Source organism: Oratosquilla oratoria, chromosome 20 (genome assembly GCF_046742065.1).
Source record: "Oratosquilla oratoria isolate Oo_2021 chromosome 20, ASM4674206v1, whole genome shotgun sequence".
Classification (NCBI taxonomy): Eukaryota; Metazoa; Arthropoda; class Malacostraca; order Stomatopoda; family Squillidae; genus Oratosquilla; species Oratosquilla oratoria.
The window spans coordinates 41,338,603-41,354,159 of record NC_134796.1 but is presented as its reverse complement, the minus strand read 5'-3'; the positions used below and the strand labels follow the sequence as shown (position 1 = coordinate 41,354,159).

General features: G+C 38.8%; 1 protein-coding gene across 4 annotated transcripts in view; it reads right to left on the bottom strand.

Annotated features, from left to right (window-relative positions):
- The window catches only part of LOC143036488 (protein GPR107), a 28,713-nt gene extending 15,643 nt beyond the window's left edge, over positions 1-13,070 (bottom strand). For 3 of the 4 annotated variants that reach the window (XM_076203894.1, XM_076203895.1, XM_076203896.1), the window contains exons 1-8: positions 12,913-13,070; positions 10,452-10,559; positions 6,800-6,930; positions 3,002-3,119; positions 2,754-2,802; positions 898-992; positions 563-673; positions 268-398 (exon numbers count right to left, since the gene is read on the bottom strand). In XM_076203894.1, coding sequence (XP_076060009.1) covers positions 268-398; positions 563-673; positions 898-992; positions 2,754-2,802; positions 3,002-3,119; positions 6,800-6,930; positions 10,452-10,559; positions 12,913-13,014 — 845 coding nt within the window. In that variant the 5' untranslated portion in view covers positions 13,015-13,070. The remainder of the gene's footprint in view (positions 1-267; positions 399-562; positions 674-897; positions 993-2,753; positions 2,803-3,001; positions 3,120-6,799; positions 6,931-10,451; positions 10,560-12,912) is intronic. The other variant, XM_076203897.1, reaches the window with a different exon arrangement.
- Between the last annotated feature and the right edge of the window lie 2,487 nt (positions 13,071-15,557).

Sequence of the window (15,557 nt, the reverse complement as noted above, 5' to 3'; positions counted from 1 at the left end):
CTCTTTCTCTTACCTCCAAATATTTCATAAGAACATAACATAAGAATGAAGGAGACTGCAAGAGACCATAAGGCCTACACTAGGCAGCTCCGTATCCATCACCACCTGTCATCCCCATCCATAAAGTTGTCTAATCGTTTCTTAACCCATTCAACTCCGATGACAAGATGTCTTGTCATCGGAGTTGAATGGGTTAAAACAACTGATAAACGATTAAATGTCGTTTATTTGTTTATTTCACTCTACCTCTGGCATCTGTCAACTTACTTGCTTTGTCTAAGCAGGAAGAACCAAAAGCAAGCGGACAGGAAGAAAAGAATGGACATCATGAAGTACAGTGCGGGAAGAGGCATTTCTCCGGCAGATAAGTAGTTGTCGTCTGGGTTTACCTCTACGACCTGTCACAAAGATTCTTGTCATCAGCCTCGTGATTTGATTTAAACAGTCCTTCATAAGTCAATTTACTGACAGAAAATTACATTAGCACCACAAGAGAGTTGGTGATACAAATCTAACAAAATTCATCTCAGAAAATGTACGAAAATTAAATTTGTCCACATACATCCAATGTCATGTCAACGAAGGTTTTCTGTCCATGTCCATAGTTGATGCAGTTGTGAAATTCAAGCTTATATAAGCCCTCACTGTCTTCAGTTCTAACAAACACCTCAAACTGTAGGGATATCAATAATGAGAATTTAGAAATATATATTCATTGAGTCATTTCACTGTGTAAATGTTGGAAATTATGTATGTCAACAAGTAATCTGATCACATTACCAAAAAAAAATCAAACATTATATGATTGCCACAATCATTACTGGCAGACAAAGGCTATTTATTGTTACATATGATATTATGATATTAGTCAAATAATACTTAAGGTTAATGCCATACTGCAAAAGTGTAATAGTCGCCCTCCTTTTCCATGTGAATCGTAACATCATTGGCCTTTGGTGTACTGCTCACTGCATTACCTGAAATATTGTGTTCTTAGCACAAGATGGAATTAAATACTGAATATACATACATACATACATACATACACACACACACATATATATATAAATATATATATATATATATATATATATATACATACATATACCAAGACCCATTCTCCCTTATAAAGGGGGTGGCTAACTCAAAGCACACACACAAAATCTACATCAGTGGTTCCCAACCTTTTCTGGCTTGAGGCACCCTTGCCAAGCCTTTCAGAAGTCACCAGCACTCTTATTAGAAAATCTAAATTCTAGTTTGTCAGTATTTTGTTGATTCAACATCAGTGTAACAAAATTTTGTCCCTGGATAATATGAAAATACTCATCTTTACACTGATGCTGCTTTAATGAACAAAAATGGATGACCGAGAGAGTCGGTAATACAAAAATTATTTTTGCCCTGAATTTTGGTGGCACCCTTTGGTGCTGCAGCACACCAGTTGGGAACCACTGATCTACACACATCCCAAATTCATACAAAATCCTATTCATTTGACCTCTCATCTTAGGTCCTTGTGGATTTTATTTGATCTTATGGTGCAGTAACATCTGGATCATATAGCACCACTACCATATTTTCTAAAAGTGATCAAATCTGTAAGCTAGAATTTTTATTTTGGATAAACTATTTGCTATGGTAGAATTTATTGATTAATGAATAAATAAAATAGGTATTTAAAATGTGATTATTTAAAGTACAGGATGGGGTGGGTCCAATGTATCAATGGAAAACATTCAGCTGTGGAGTTATGATCTTCATAACCTCTTTGATAAGATGATGCCTACGTAAGCATCGTAAGACGCGAGTGAGTATACGAGGATGCCAGCGTCAGCATCTTGATTATATTTATTTTGTAGTTGTAGCCGAGTGACCCCCAAATTCTGTGAACTGGTTTGATCATGTTTTGTGTTTATTGCTACTCAGAGTGAAAGAGAACAAGTAATACAGCAGTAACTTTATATTTTATAATACGAGTGGTGTGATGCATTGTACATTAGGCATCCAATGCTGCACACAAGAATTTGATTTATAGTAAAGAGGTTAAGAAGCCAGAGTTCTTCACAAACTTGAGCACCTCATGTCCTAGGGAGAGGATCTTCTTTCCTAGTATTTAGGAGATACAGTATATTCCGTTCTCATCAAGCCAATGGAAGAGATATTGTTCTTGTAGTTCCATCAGGCTGGGATACTCAGTAAGTGTTGTACTGTTAGGGGGACTGGGCCATCATTGCAGAATGGTTGTGTTTCCCGGGACATGAAGTAATCATGCATGAGACTATCTCCTGCCTTCTCCCTTTTGTGCTCAACAGACATTCCCCTCTTACTCAAAGCCTCTTTCACTCCATCAATCTATCTCATCCTCAGTCATCCCCTCAAGTTCACTCTATCCAACCTTGTAGCTCCTACCATATTTCTTAGACATTTCACTTCAAACAGATTTAAACTTTTCCTCTATGCTTCTCTCAAATTCCAAGTCTCTGCCCTGTGCAGTGTTATAGGCACAATCATCTCATATTATCTCCTGTTTGCATCTATTCCCAGATGCCTATTCTTCGTAATACTTTTTAATACCCACAAAGCCTTTACTTGCTTCTCTTTACAAAGAATAGGCCTACAGAAGCAAACTGATCCAGATGTGGTCACCACAGAAACTGAACATCTCTTTCTACACTGCCCTACTCTATCCTTAAGTATTGATAGCATAAAACTAAGTAGCCAATAACCCAGTACAGAGAATATCTACTTACTTTTGTTTACACTTGCAACTTCCCTCTTACTTCTATCATTCACCCTTTCCTGAAGAAAAAGTTTAAAATGCACCTGTTATTATTACTAAACATTCATTGACAACAAACATGCCAACATTTTGAGACGCATGTGTATAAAGACCAAATTACATGCAATAACTTATGCCTCAACCCTATAATTGTATAGCAGAGTACCATACCATTAACATTTTTTCAAGACAACACTTTAAAGTCAGGACATACTATACCTTTGTCATCAAAGCCGAATCTCCAAATTTCATGTCCGTTTTCACGATGGGAGTAACACTGCCGCTACTTTCTCTCACATAAAGGGTCTCCATATCCTGGCTTCGTGATAAGTTAACTCTGAAAAATGTATAAATAATTACAAGGTGTAAGTGAAAAACTTATTTGTACTGGTGTGTTATATATGGTATGAAAGGCTATCTATATACTATGGTCATTTTCCCCCTTATAAGGGAGGTAGCCAAGTCAAAAGGCAAGCACCCACTCCCACCCATTACTTCCTCTCGTCTTAGCTCCTCACAGATGAAGGGTCATGCTTGTCTCCCACCCACTACCCTGGGTTAGATGCTATGCAGAAAGTCACAGTACATCCACAGCAAAGCTGCTTCACTTAATTGATGACCCCCCACCCTGTGTCCCCTCATGCAACTGGCTATAGCTTGTTTACTTTGACAATATATATTTACACATGCCTTTCATACCCAAATCACACCCAAGATTTGGGTATGAAAGGCGTGTATCAATACATATGGTCAAAGGAAACAAGCTCAACTGGCTAGTTGTCAGTTCTCAATGGGTGAAAAGATACAATAAAGAGTTGAAATTGATCAAGAGAGATTTTGAGACGAGTCTGGAGACTGAGTGTCAGCCCCTCAAGGCTGCACCTGTTGGAGGTGAGGTAGTTGATGAGTTTTGAAAATGGATGGCTTCAGCTGTTGGGCCCTGCTGTGGATGTGCCGTGCCTTGCTGCATTGCTTCTGACCCTGGCAGTGGGTGGGAAGCAAGGATGGCCCTTCATCAACAAGGAACAAGGATACATATATACATATACCAAGGGCTTTTTTTCCCCCTTGCAAGAGAGATAGCCAAGGCTAAAAGGCATAATTCCACTCCCACCCATTTCATCCCCACACACTACACTCCCATTCACTACCCCCTCCCTCCCTCTTTTCTTGGCTCTTCCTGGATGACAGGTTACCCCTGCATCTCACCCACTGCCCTGGGTCAGAAGCAATGCAGCAAGGGACAGCACATCTACGGTAGGGTCACTCCATTTAATCTGTGGCCACCCCTTTTCACTCTCCTCATGCAGATAAAGAGAAGACGGGGAGAAATCCCTTTGGGCTGCGTCAAAATATTATTTACACAAAACCACTTCCTAACCTCCTCATCCCCCATCCACTCCCTTCTAATGCATCACAGTATCATCCATATACAACCATTCTCCATTCACCCCTATCTTCTGTCTTCTCCCTTCCTTCCTCAACAGACATCCCCCTCTTTCTCAACACCCCTTTTACCCCATCCATCCATCTCATCCTCAATCACCACCTCCTGTTCACTTCATCCATTTCTGCCTTTCACATTTCTTTCACTAATCTTTCTTCCCTCATTCTTTCCATGTGTCCAAACCAACCCAATACTCTTTCATCAACTCTATCTCCCAACTCCTTTTCCACACCGCTCTCCTCCTCACCTCCTCATTTCTCATTCTACCCGCCATGCAACCCCTACCATACTTCTCTGACATTTCATCTCAAACACATTTAAACTCCTCTCTTAAGTTCCATGTTTCTGCCCCATACAGTACTACAGTGCTGTCAGCACCATCACCCCTTCACACAATCTCCTCTTAGCATCCATTCCCAAATGTCAATTTCTCATCACACTTTTTAATTCCTCAAAGGCATTTACTTGCTTTTCTCAATCTACATCCTACCTCCACCTCCATTCTTCCCTTTCCTGCCACATGTGACCCCCAAGTATCTAAAGCTATTCACCTCCTCCAGCCTCTCTCCCTTAATACTCACTTCCAATTTGCTGCCATATTTTCCCCTTGTAGAAGAACAGAGGTAGTATTTATACATGAGTTACCACAGATTCTGTGAACTGGTTTGATCATGTTTTCTGTGCTTATAATTACTCAGAGTAAAAGAAAATGAGCAGTGACTTTTTATCTTATAATGCAAGTAGTGTGATGACTCATACATTTGGCAGCTGATGCTGCACACAAGAATTTTGAGTCATACTGACATGGTTAAATCTTTACTGCCTAGAGGTTGAGTTCTGTTAAAGTAAACAGCACTGACTGGCAATGGTGGCATTGGTATAAAAAAAAAAAAAAAAAAAAAAAAAAAAAAAAAAAAAAGGTTAAAAAAATAAAAAAAAAAAAAAAAAAAAAAAAAAAATCAGGTTCCTAACTTATCTCTTAGGTAGTAACAAATACATACATATACCAAAGGCTTTTTCCACCTACATGGGGGATAGCCAAAAAGAAAAAGGCATAGAAAGCACTCCCACCCATTCCATTTCCTATATATTCCACTCCCCTCCTCTCTCCCTCTTATCTTGGCACCTCCCAGACAACGGGTAATCCCTACATCCTGTCCACTGCCCTGGATCAGAAGCAGTGTCGCAAGACACAGCACATCCACAGCAAGGCTGCTTCATAAATTCAGTGACCCCCCCTCTCCGTCCCCTCATGCAAAAAAGAAGACGGGGAGAAATCCCTTCGGGCTGCGTAAAAAAAAAAAAAAATTCTCATACATACTTCCTCACTCCCCATTCCCCACCCACTCCCCCTCATGCATAAAATACATAAAATAAATACACTTTTTCTGCAGCAGGTAAGGGCAGGGGACATCATTATCATTTTTCTGCCATGATGAGATGTTAAAAAAATTGCTTTAAAAGTAATAAATTCTTTATAGATAAAAACTGAAAAAAAAAAGCTATCACAGATATAAAAGGGTATAAAATCCAGCTAATGCAGTGGTTCCCATCCTTTTCTGGGTTGAGGCACCCTTGCCAAGCCTTTCAGAAGTCTCCGGCACCCTTATTAGAAAATCTAAATTCTAGTTTGTCAGTATTTTGTTGATTTAACATCAGTAACAAAATTTTGTCCCTGGATAATATGAAAATACTCATCTTTACACTGATGCTGCTTTAATGAACAAAAATGGATGACAGAGAGAGTCAGTAATACAAAAAATATTTTTGTCCTCAATTTTGGCAGCGGCACCCTCAGTTGATCTCATGGCACCCTTTGGTGCCGCGGCACACCAGTTGGGAACCACTGAGCCAATGACCTATAACTAACTACACCAATTACAGACATGATTAAACAAGGCATCTTCAGGTACATTTTGACTAATAAAGAAAAAAATAACTAATGTTCTATTTATGATTAACCTCTTGAATACTATAACGCCTATGTATGCGTCACGAGCCGTGAGCGGGATATACGAGGGTGCTGGTGCTGGCTTCTTGATTATATTTATTTTATAGTTGTGACTGTGTGACCCCCGTATTCTATGAACAGGCTTGATCACATTTTCTGTAACGTTATATTTATTCAGGGTGAAAGAGAGCAAATACAACAGCAGCAACTTTATATTTTGTAATGCACATATTGTGATGCGTCATTGTACATCAGGCAACCTGATGTGCACGCAAATGTTTGATTCATATTGAAGAGGTTAAAATTATGAAAATTATAAAAAACAAAATAATACATACATAAAAAAATTAAATAAAAACATAAATAGACACAGTAGGATGGGGTAATCGGGCCATCACTGGGGGGGTAAATGGGCCATATAAAAGTTATTCACTTTTTTAATTGAAATTGGTTTTAAAATATTTCACTTTTACCCTGAATAATACCTACCTCCATTTTACCAGAATTTTATTTACCAGTTGTAACATAATTTTTAATACATAACTTTTAAATGGCCCATTTACCCCAGTGATGGACCGATTACCCCATCCTACAGTACAGAAATACAAGGTATCCCTACTGTTTTTTCTGCAAGTCGAATTTGAAGTACACATGTTGCACTAGTCTATCATTGTGATTCACGTTCAGCTCACACTGCTCTGGGTGAGTATCAGTGTATGGGTTGCTTGTCTTCTCCAAGCTGAAGCCAAACTAGAAAGCCAAATAAATACATTTAAAACCTTACTTAGAAAGCATTTTCTGTAATACACTTATCCTCAAGATATACATGAAGCATTTGTACTAAAATTGATTAAGCAGAGATAATGGACACCTGCTAGCGGCTAGTGGCAGTCCTGAAAGACAGATATCAAAGAGAATTATCTTCCTGACACTAATCTTGAAAGAGACATGCGGGTCTGTTGGTGAGATATGTGTATAGTTAAATGGAAGAAAATGTCATTAAGGATAATGTAGGTAAAAATAATTTGCTGAAAGGTATGGATGTTTGTGAATACATGGCCCTGGAAAATTAGGAGGAAAGAGAAGTTTTCAATTGAGTTAAATAAGTATTGTTCAGGAAGCAATGTGAATGTTTTGGTGTTAGAGGATCTACACCAGTGGTTATCTTTGTTTTTGGCCATGCCCCATATAATCGCCTTTAAAATCCTAATGTCCACCATATAGTGATATACAATCCTTATCATTTGAAAAATAAACTCCCCTTCAGCTGAAAAAGCACAAAACCTTGGTTTAAAACCACTTCAAAAGAACAAGGCATCAATGGAAGAAAAAAAAAAAAAAAAATTGACCCAGACTTCCTCAGTTGCCCTCAATTGCCCCCCTTAAAAATAATATTGTCCACAAACCGAATTGCCCACCTGTGGGGCATATGCCCCTCATTGAGAAGCACTGAATTCTACACCAAGTGGCAAATGAGCCAGTGGAAGGAAAGATAGTAAGAATTACTCTGTCTTTGAAGAAAATATTGCACCTAATGTATTTACCTAATTGTAGTGTACAGGAAAGGGGCAATGCTTGTAAGGTCCCATCTCCTAGTCTTCAATTTATAACACCTGGCCTCAAATTCATGTACAGTTCTAACTTAGTCTATATCTTTGATTTCCAATTATCATATCTTGATTTGAAATCATGTATTGTTCCAGCTAGGAATACATCACCTATGCTATTCCAAGCATTCATGCATTTATATGACTGAGTGGGTTAGGGCATCGTTACTTGCAGCGAAGGTCAAGGGGATGGCGATTCGAACCCTGCTACCATAAGGGGGACTGTCCTAGCCTCCCAACAGGGGGGAGTTTGTGACGTTACACCATATCATCATTTCTTCACACTCTTTAGGTGTGTAGTCTTCCTTAATTTGTTCTCATGACCTCTTAAAGCCCTCCTATCCTTAATCAAGAGATCTCTTCTGTCATAGAGGTGGTAAAGGTTACACTGAAGGAGAGACAGCACAAAATAAAAGTGATCAGCATTCTTTCTGGAGTGAAGATTAGTTTCTGATTATAAAACAATGCTGCATGACTCTTATCTGTAAGGATATCACTAATATCCCAAAAATATTGATGATGATTTGGTTCAATATCGTAAACTAATCCCTATAAGGAGGCTGGGATGGTGCCCCTTACAGAGGCCTTCATAGTGTGGAATTTAATGAACAGGAATGAAAATGATGAGAAAATGTTACAGATGTGTGCTGAAAAATTATAAACACCTTGTTTAACAAGATGCACATAAATATACATGTAGGTCAGGATGGTTGGTTGGAGGATAGATGAAAGAGCATTACTGGATTATGTAGTAGTGTCCAAAAGGATGATGGAATGTGCAAGACATTTGGGATATAGTGACAGCCAAGAGAGAGGTGAAAGTAAATGAAGAATGTGTGTTTTAATCAATACACTGCCCCAGGTCTCTCTTCCAGAACACCCACAGTTCCAAAGTAACTGGTGACAGGCCCATATGTCACTCAAGGTTTATTTGTTTTGTTATCATTTGTCCGTTTGTTTATTATTTGTTTGATTCTCATTTATTAGTTAATGTCAATTTACTATTTACCAGTTTGTTTATTATTTAACTATACCTATGCACTGATTTATGTATTTTATTTATTTTACATTATTATAGTTTTTATTTATTCATTTATCATTATTATGATTTTTCACATCCGACCTAGATATGGACCAAAAGGTCTCCTGTTGGCATGCTCCGCCTTTGTAATCCTTTGTAACTGAGCTGCTATTTGTGGATGGTTAGGGTGGGGCAACATGGGACGTGTTTGTGTCCTCTGCGTGATGGTTGCATCCAGGGGAGTTTATGGTCAGGTCTATCTTGTGTTGGTATGGTATTAGAGCTGAATGATGTCCTGAACAGCATTCTAGTGTGGTTCTTGCTTCTCTTGAGAGATTTTTTCTTAATATTATATATATATATATATATATATATATATATATATATATATATATATATATATATATATATATATATATATATATGTATATGTATATATACACAACTGGTATCAGGGATGGGAATTATTGGAGTATTGAATTTGGTAGTTGGTCTTGAAGAGCTTGTTTGCGATCTAGGTGTGTTTCAAGCAGGAAGCATTAAAGCATGCAAAGACAGTGTGTAGGAAGAAGAGAATGGATGGGAACAAAAGGAAGATTACTGAATGTTGGAATAATCATAACTATAAATGCTGCCTTAATTTTGGTTGTATAGAAAACCTACAACTCCATAATAACTGGCAATGGTCCTCAGTTCCTGCCACAGATCTCTAAGAAGAAACTTTGGAGTGTTGTCTCCAATGTATCTGTTTGGAACTTTCTCTGTCACCAGCTGAAAGTCCAACGAGAGAAGCAATCACCAGCTGTCCGCTCTCAATGTGTGAAGAGATCAAATAATTCCGACAGTTGTCCCTGGACTCCGTAAAATTGAGATTAGGACAGTAGTTAGCAGATGACTCAAATCCTGCAGGAATTAGATTAACCCTGAGGTTGGAGAATCTTATAATCTCAGTGGCATAGTCAGAAAAGCAACGGCCAGCCACCACACAAGTCTTGGGTTCGAGTCCGGGACAACTGTCGGAATTATTTGATTGACATCGTCGTCATTGGAGAGTCTATTCGTGTGAAGTGATGTAAAAAATACTGTCAAACATGATAGAGATAAAGATCTTGGGCTCAGTCAAAGAGTGAATATCAGCCCCTGAAACATGCACCTCCTTTTGGAAGCAAGAGGGTTGATGGGTTCTGAAACTGGGTATCTCCACTGTCTATCTTGCAGGACCATCAATGGTGCTTTATTGTTAAGTGTGGTGGTGGTCCTCCCACAGATCTATCCAGGAAGTAACTTTGGACTGTTGTCTGTGTTGTATCAATGTCGAACTGTTTCTGTCTATAGACGAGAGTAGTAGGGAGATGGGAACAGGTGCCAACTGTAAGTACTCCATACATGAAAAGTGTAAGAAAAACAGCTGCATTCCTGACAGTGGTGTGGGGGTTGACAGGTTTTGAAATTGGGCAGCTTTGTTGTCTATTCTGCAGGACCACCACATGCAGTGCACATCGTTGGTCCCTTCATTCCTTGTCCACTACATAAGCTACACAAAGAAGAATTTCCTTTTCACAAGAGTCTGTCATATACACTTGGTGAAAGTGTTCACCAAAAAACAAGAAATCTGACCCAAGAACAAGTTTATGCATACTTACCAGCCCTGGTACTTCAGGCCTAAGCCTGAATTTCTTTACGTTAACTTGAAGACTGCCTTTCGTGTAAAATCCAAAAGTGCTTATCGGAAAGTACCGCCTGTCATCATTCTGAAACAAATTCAAAAAGAGTATAATTAATCTTCTGTCTTAAGAAAAAGTTATTCTATCTGTATATTACAAGAATAAGTTATTCATCCATAGTTTCATATTTAAACCATTCTGTAAAATGACATAACCTCCAAACTTTCTCTTAAAAAAAAAAAATATATATATATATATATATATATATATATATACATATATATATATATATACATATATATATATATATACATATATATATATATATCCAGCTGGGATACTTATTTAAGACTATCTCTGTGGCAAAATCTACACATCATAAATATGTTTTGATTCAGTGGTTTTAATTGGAATGATGTCACTTAATGTGGTTACTGAAAATCCTTTGGTACAATTCTCCATATTGAATTAATAACAAAGCTAAAGATAGCTGGAATAAGTGGTAAAATTGCAGCACAGCTCAAGAGCTTCTTAGATATGAGGGAACCAAGGATCAGCCTAGAAGTTCATTCTCCATAACATTTGGAGATGTATTCTAAAAGCCAGTATGCTTGGTCCAACCTTATCTTTGGTACCAGTATACCTTAAGCACAATGTTGTTTTTCCCATAAACCCATATATGGGGTACCAAGTCCACCTCTTTTCAACAATATTGACTTTACGGCTAGAAGTCCTAGTTATTGGCAACAAAATACAATTTGCATCTAGACCAGACTTATTTCCACCAGCTATCAATTATGGAGTTTGTCAGGCAATCTTATATATCACCATCTCCTGTGATTGGACTACTATTCTTTTTTTCTTCTTTTTTTTCTTTAGCCAGAGCTATAGATAATGATACTGTCACTGCAGTGGCAGTTTCTGGTGGTTTTCTGCTTGTCAATCAATTGTTGCCTATTATCACTAAACAGAAAACCCACGGCTATACAGTGGCTGGCAATAGTCCTCAAAACTTCCCACAGATATCTCTGGGAGGAAACTTTGGACTGCTGTTTGTGCTGTATTAGTATGGAATGGTTTCTCTGTCACTAGTTGTAAGCGGTACAGAGAGGCCAGCAGATTCCGGTTGTCAGCTCTTCATGTGTGAAAAAGTGTAATGAACATAGATGAAATTAATAGAGTGGTAGGGTGGTGAAATAAAAACTGAGAATTGTTGAAGAAGCTCTGTTAAGAGCAAAATGTCAGTAATTTAAACTTCAATGATTCTCGGTGTTTATCTCAACACCCTACCATTCATTTTGTCATCCATTCTTCAACATAATAGAGATATCTTTGGTCTAGCCTGGAAGCCAAGAGTCAGCCCCTCAGGGCTGCACCTCCAAATGGTGGTGAGGTGGTTGACGAGATTTAAAAATGGTTTAAGCTAGAAAGCCCATAAATAAACATGACTTGCATACCAAATTAATTTTCAAAACTCAGTTCTGCTTTTCTTATTAGTTTCTATTAATTTCTTCTTCTAAGACATTCACATTGCATCAGAAATGTAGGACCAATCTATATTTACTATACTTTGTTAAGTTTTAGAAAAAAAATATTGAAAACAATAAGAGTATGTTTTCTTCAATATTAAATGTGTTTGGTTAGACAACTTTACATCTGATTTAAGTTCGATAAAAAGAAGTTAGGTTCTATGGGAAGGTTGTTCCAACCAGTCTTACAGTTTTGGCAAGTTCTCTGGCAGAAACTGATATGGTGGTTGAAAGGGGCATATATTTTACAATGGAGAAGTAATACCCTCAATGCACCTTCCCCTAGCTTCATGTATACATGACACAGTTACTCTAATGTGGAAAATAGGTAAAATTCCAGAATCACGCACACACAGATAACATAAAAATCATTTTACGATAGTTCCTAACCTAACCATTCCAGAGAGAGAAAAAAATGGTTCTTTCAAATGCAGAAAAGAAATTAGTGAAAAATGTGTTTGAATGATACTGGAATTGAACTGGAGAATGCGTACTCAAAAGTTCATTAATTCATCCGCAAATAGGGTTGGTGGTTTCCTGTACCAACTGCTCAACTAGGATAACATGAGCAACACAAAATGAGAAATAAGTATCTCACTAGAGATCTTTTTTTTTCCAAAAACACCTGCCCTTGTCTAACTCCTCAGGCTCAGCTATGCAAATAAACAGCTCAAGATTCGTCCAGTCACATGACGAATACAATTTTTATTTTTTCACACTTCGTGACACACCAATTACTGCAATTTATCCATAAGGTCCTATGTCTTTCCCAGCACAAAGATATGACAACCATACCAGTCAAACAATCACGTTCCAATACCTAAAACACAATTTTGCACATATGCACAAAAGTCAGCTGTCTGGATTTCATTCTATCATTCATGGCATGCATTTAAGTTAACACTATTTACCTTTATGTTCAACTGATGTTTTCTGCAATACGCTGGCGGTGTATTTGTAAGAACTAATATGATACTGGTCCATAAAATGTAAATACATCTTACATTCTTCATTGTTTTGGCTTATTAGTCGCAGCAGCTTTACCGAACCATGACAGATGATGAACCTACTGTGAAATTCAATTATACGTATATTATTCGTGTAAATATAAAATATTGATCATAAGTGTTTTTTTAATATTTATCTTACTATAGATATCTTGTAAAAGAAAATATTTGTGTATTTGTTTTAACTAATATTCAATCTTCAGTAAACATCGAACGCTCTCGTGATCTATCCTATGCTTGTAACCCATAAACAAATCCCTCACATTTTGCATACAGTAGAAATCATGTACGTACTCTGACCAAGAAAAATTTGAGAAAATTCAATGTATATTTGTCTCCAAAATATACAGCATGGGAGATGACTACATTTTTTTTTCGGAAAATTTATACATACGTTAAAATTTCAAGTAAGAATTACGAAGCAGCTGGAAATAGAAATTCGACCTTATACAATAAGTTTAGGAGATTAGGATTAGAAGAGGAACAGAGAAAGTGATTAGCGAGGAGGAGTGTGGATTTAGGACGGGTAGAAGTTGCGTAGATCAGATTTTTGTGATAAGACAGATATGTGAGAAAGCTAAAGGAAAAGGTAAGGATGTTTTGGGGGCTTTATGGATCTGGAAAAGGCTTATGACAGGGTAGACAGGAAGGCACTGTGGGAAATTTTGCAGATATACGGGATAGGAGGAAAGCTTCTGGGAGCTGTCAAGAGTTTTTACGAGAGTAGTAGAGCATGTGTCAGGCTTAGAAATGGAGAAAGTGAGTGGTTCGAGGTAAAGGTGGAACTTCATCAGGGATGTGTTATGTCGCCCTGGCTGTTCAACTTATACATGGATGGGATGGCGCGAGAGGTAAATGCAAGGGTAGTGGGTCAGGGATTGGAGATGTTTAAAGAAAATGGAGAAAAGTGGGAGGTGAGCCAGTTGTTGTCTGCGGACGACACTGCGCTTGTAGCAGGATCGGAGGAGGGATTGAGGAAGTTGGTGACAGTTTGGGAGAGTGTGTGAAAGAAGAAAGTTGAAGATAAATGTGGGTAAAAGTAAGGTGATGAGATGTACAAGGTGTGAAAGTGGCAGCAGACTGGAAGTGAGTATTAAGGGAGAGCGACTGGAGGAAGTGGATAGTTTTAGATACTTGGGTGCGAATGTGACAGGAAAGGGTGGAGTGGAGGTGGAGGTAGAATGTAGATTGAGAGAAGCGAGTAAATGCCTTGGTGGATTAAAAGGTGTAATGAGGAATAGACATTTGGGAATGGATGCTAAGAGGAGACTGTATGAAGGTGTGATTGTACCAACAGCACTGTATGGGGCAGAAACATGGAACATACAGTGAAAAGGAGTTTGAATGTGTTTAAAATAAGGTGTCTGAGAAGTATGACAGGGGTTACTAGGCTGGATAGAGTGAGAAATGAGGAGGTGAGGAGGAGAACAGGGGTGGTAAGGGAGTTGGGAGATAGGGCGGATGAAAGAATAGTGGGATGGTTTGGACACATGGAAAGAATGAGTGAAGAAAGACTAGTAAAAGAGGTATGGAAGGTGGATGTGGAGGGAGTGAACATGAGGGGGCGACCTAGGATGGATGGGGTGAAAGGGGCTTTGGGGAAGAGGGGAATGTCTGTTGAGGAAGGACGAGAGAGGACAGAAGACAGGGGTGAATGGAGAATGGTTGTATATGGATGATGATGTGATGCATGAGGTGGAGTGGGTGGGGGGATGGGGGTGAGGTAGTGTGTGTGAGAAAAAATTGACGCAGCCCGAAGGGATTTCTCCCCGTCTTCTCCTTTTATGCATGAGGGGACGGAGAGGGGGGGTCGCTGATTTAATGAAGCGGCCTTGCTGTGGATGTGCTGTGTCTTGCGACACTGCCTCTGACCCAGGGCAGTGGACAAGGTGCAGGGATGACCCGTCATCCAGGAGGTGCCAAGATAAGAGGGAGGATGGAGGGGAGTGGAGTGTATTAGGGATGGAATGGGTGGGAATGGTTTTTATGCCTTTTTCTTTTTGGCTACCTCCCTTGTTAGGGGGGAAAAGCCTTTGGTATATGTATGTACAATGGATTATGCGACGAGGAGACAAAAAATTCAGCCAGCTGCTCCTAGTCCACTTCTGAACTGACCTCTCCCAGGTACTTCCACGAGTCACACAATTACGCCAATCTGCCTCATCACTCCTGCAAACTTCTCTATCGTCACTCCACCTTCTGCCTAGTCCTCTTTCACGACTCCACGTCTTGCCGCATCCTGCCGAAATATTCTTGGTTCTTGATGGGAGAGGCGGGAGATGGACATGCAACAAAGAAGCAGAATGGAGGTAATGAAACACTGCTGGGATTTTCTTTCTATTACATGCAACGTGCTACAGTGGGTCTACAAATTAATTACTCACCCAACACAACCATATATAATAATTTACGTAGCCTGTCTTTCGCCCATTTGACAGACTACAATGCTTGCCCAACAGCGTATATCATCAAGACCTTGCACGGCAATGATGCTGCATTACTCGGAGCATTTGTCATAAACTACAAAACTACCTTTAGCATCCTCCAGA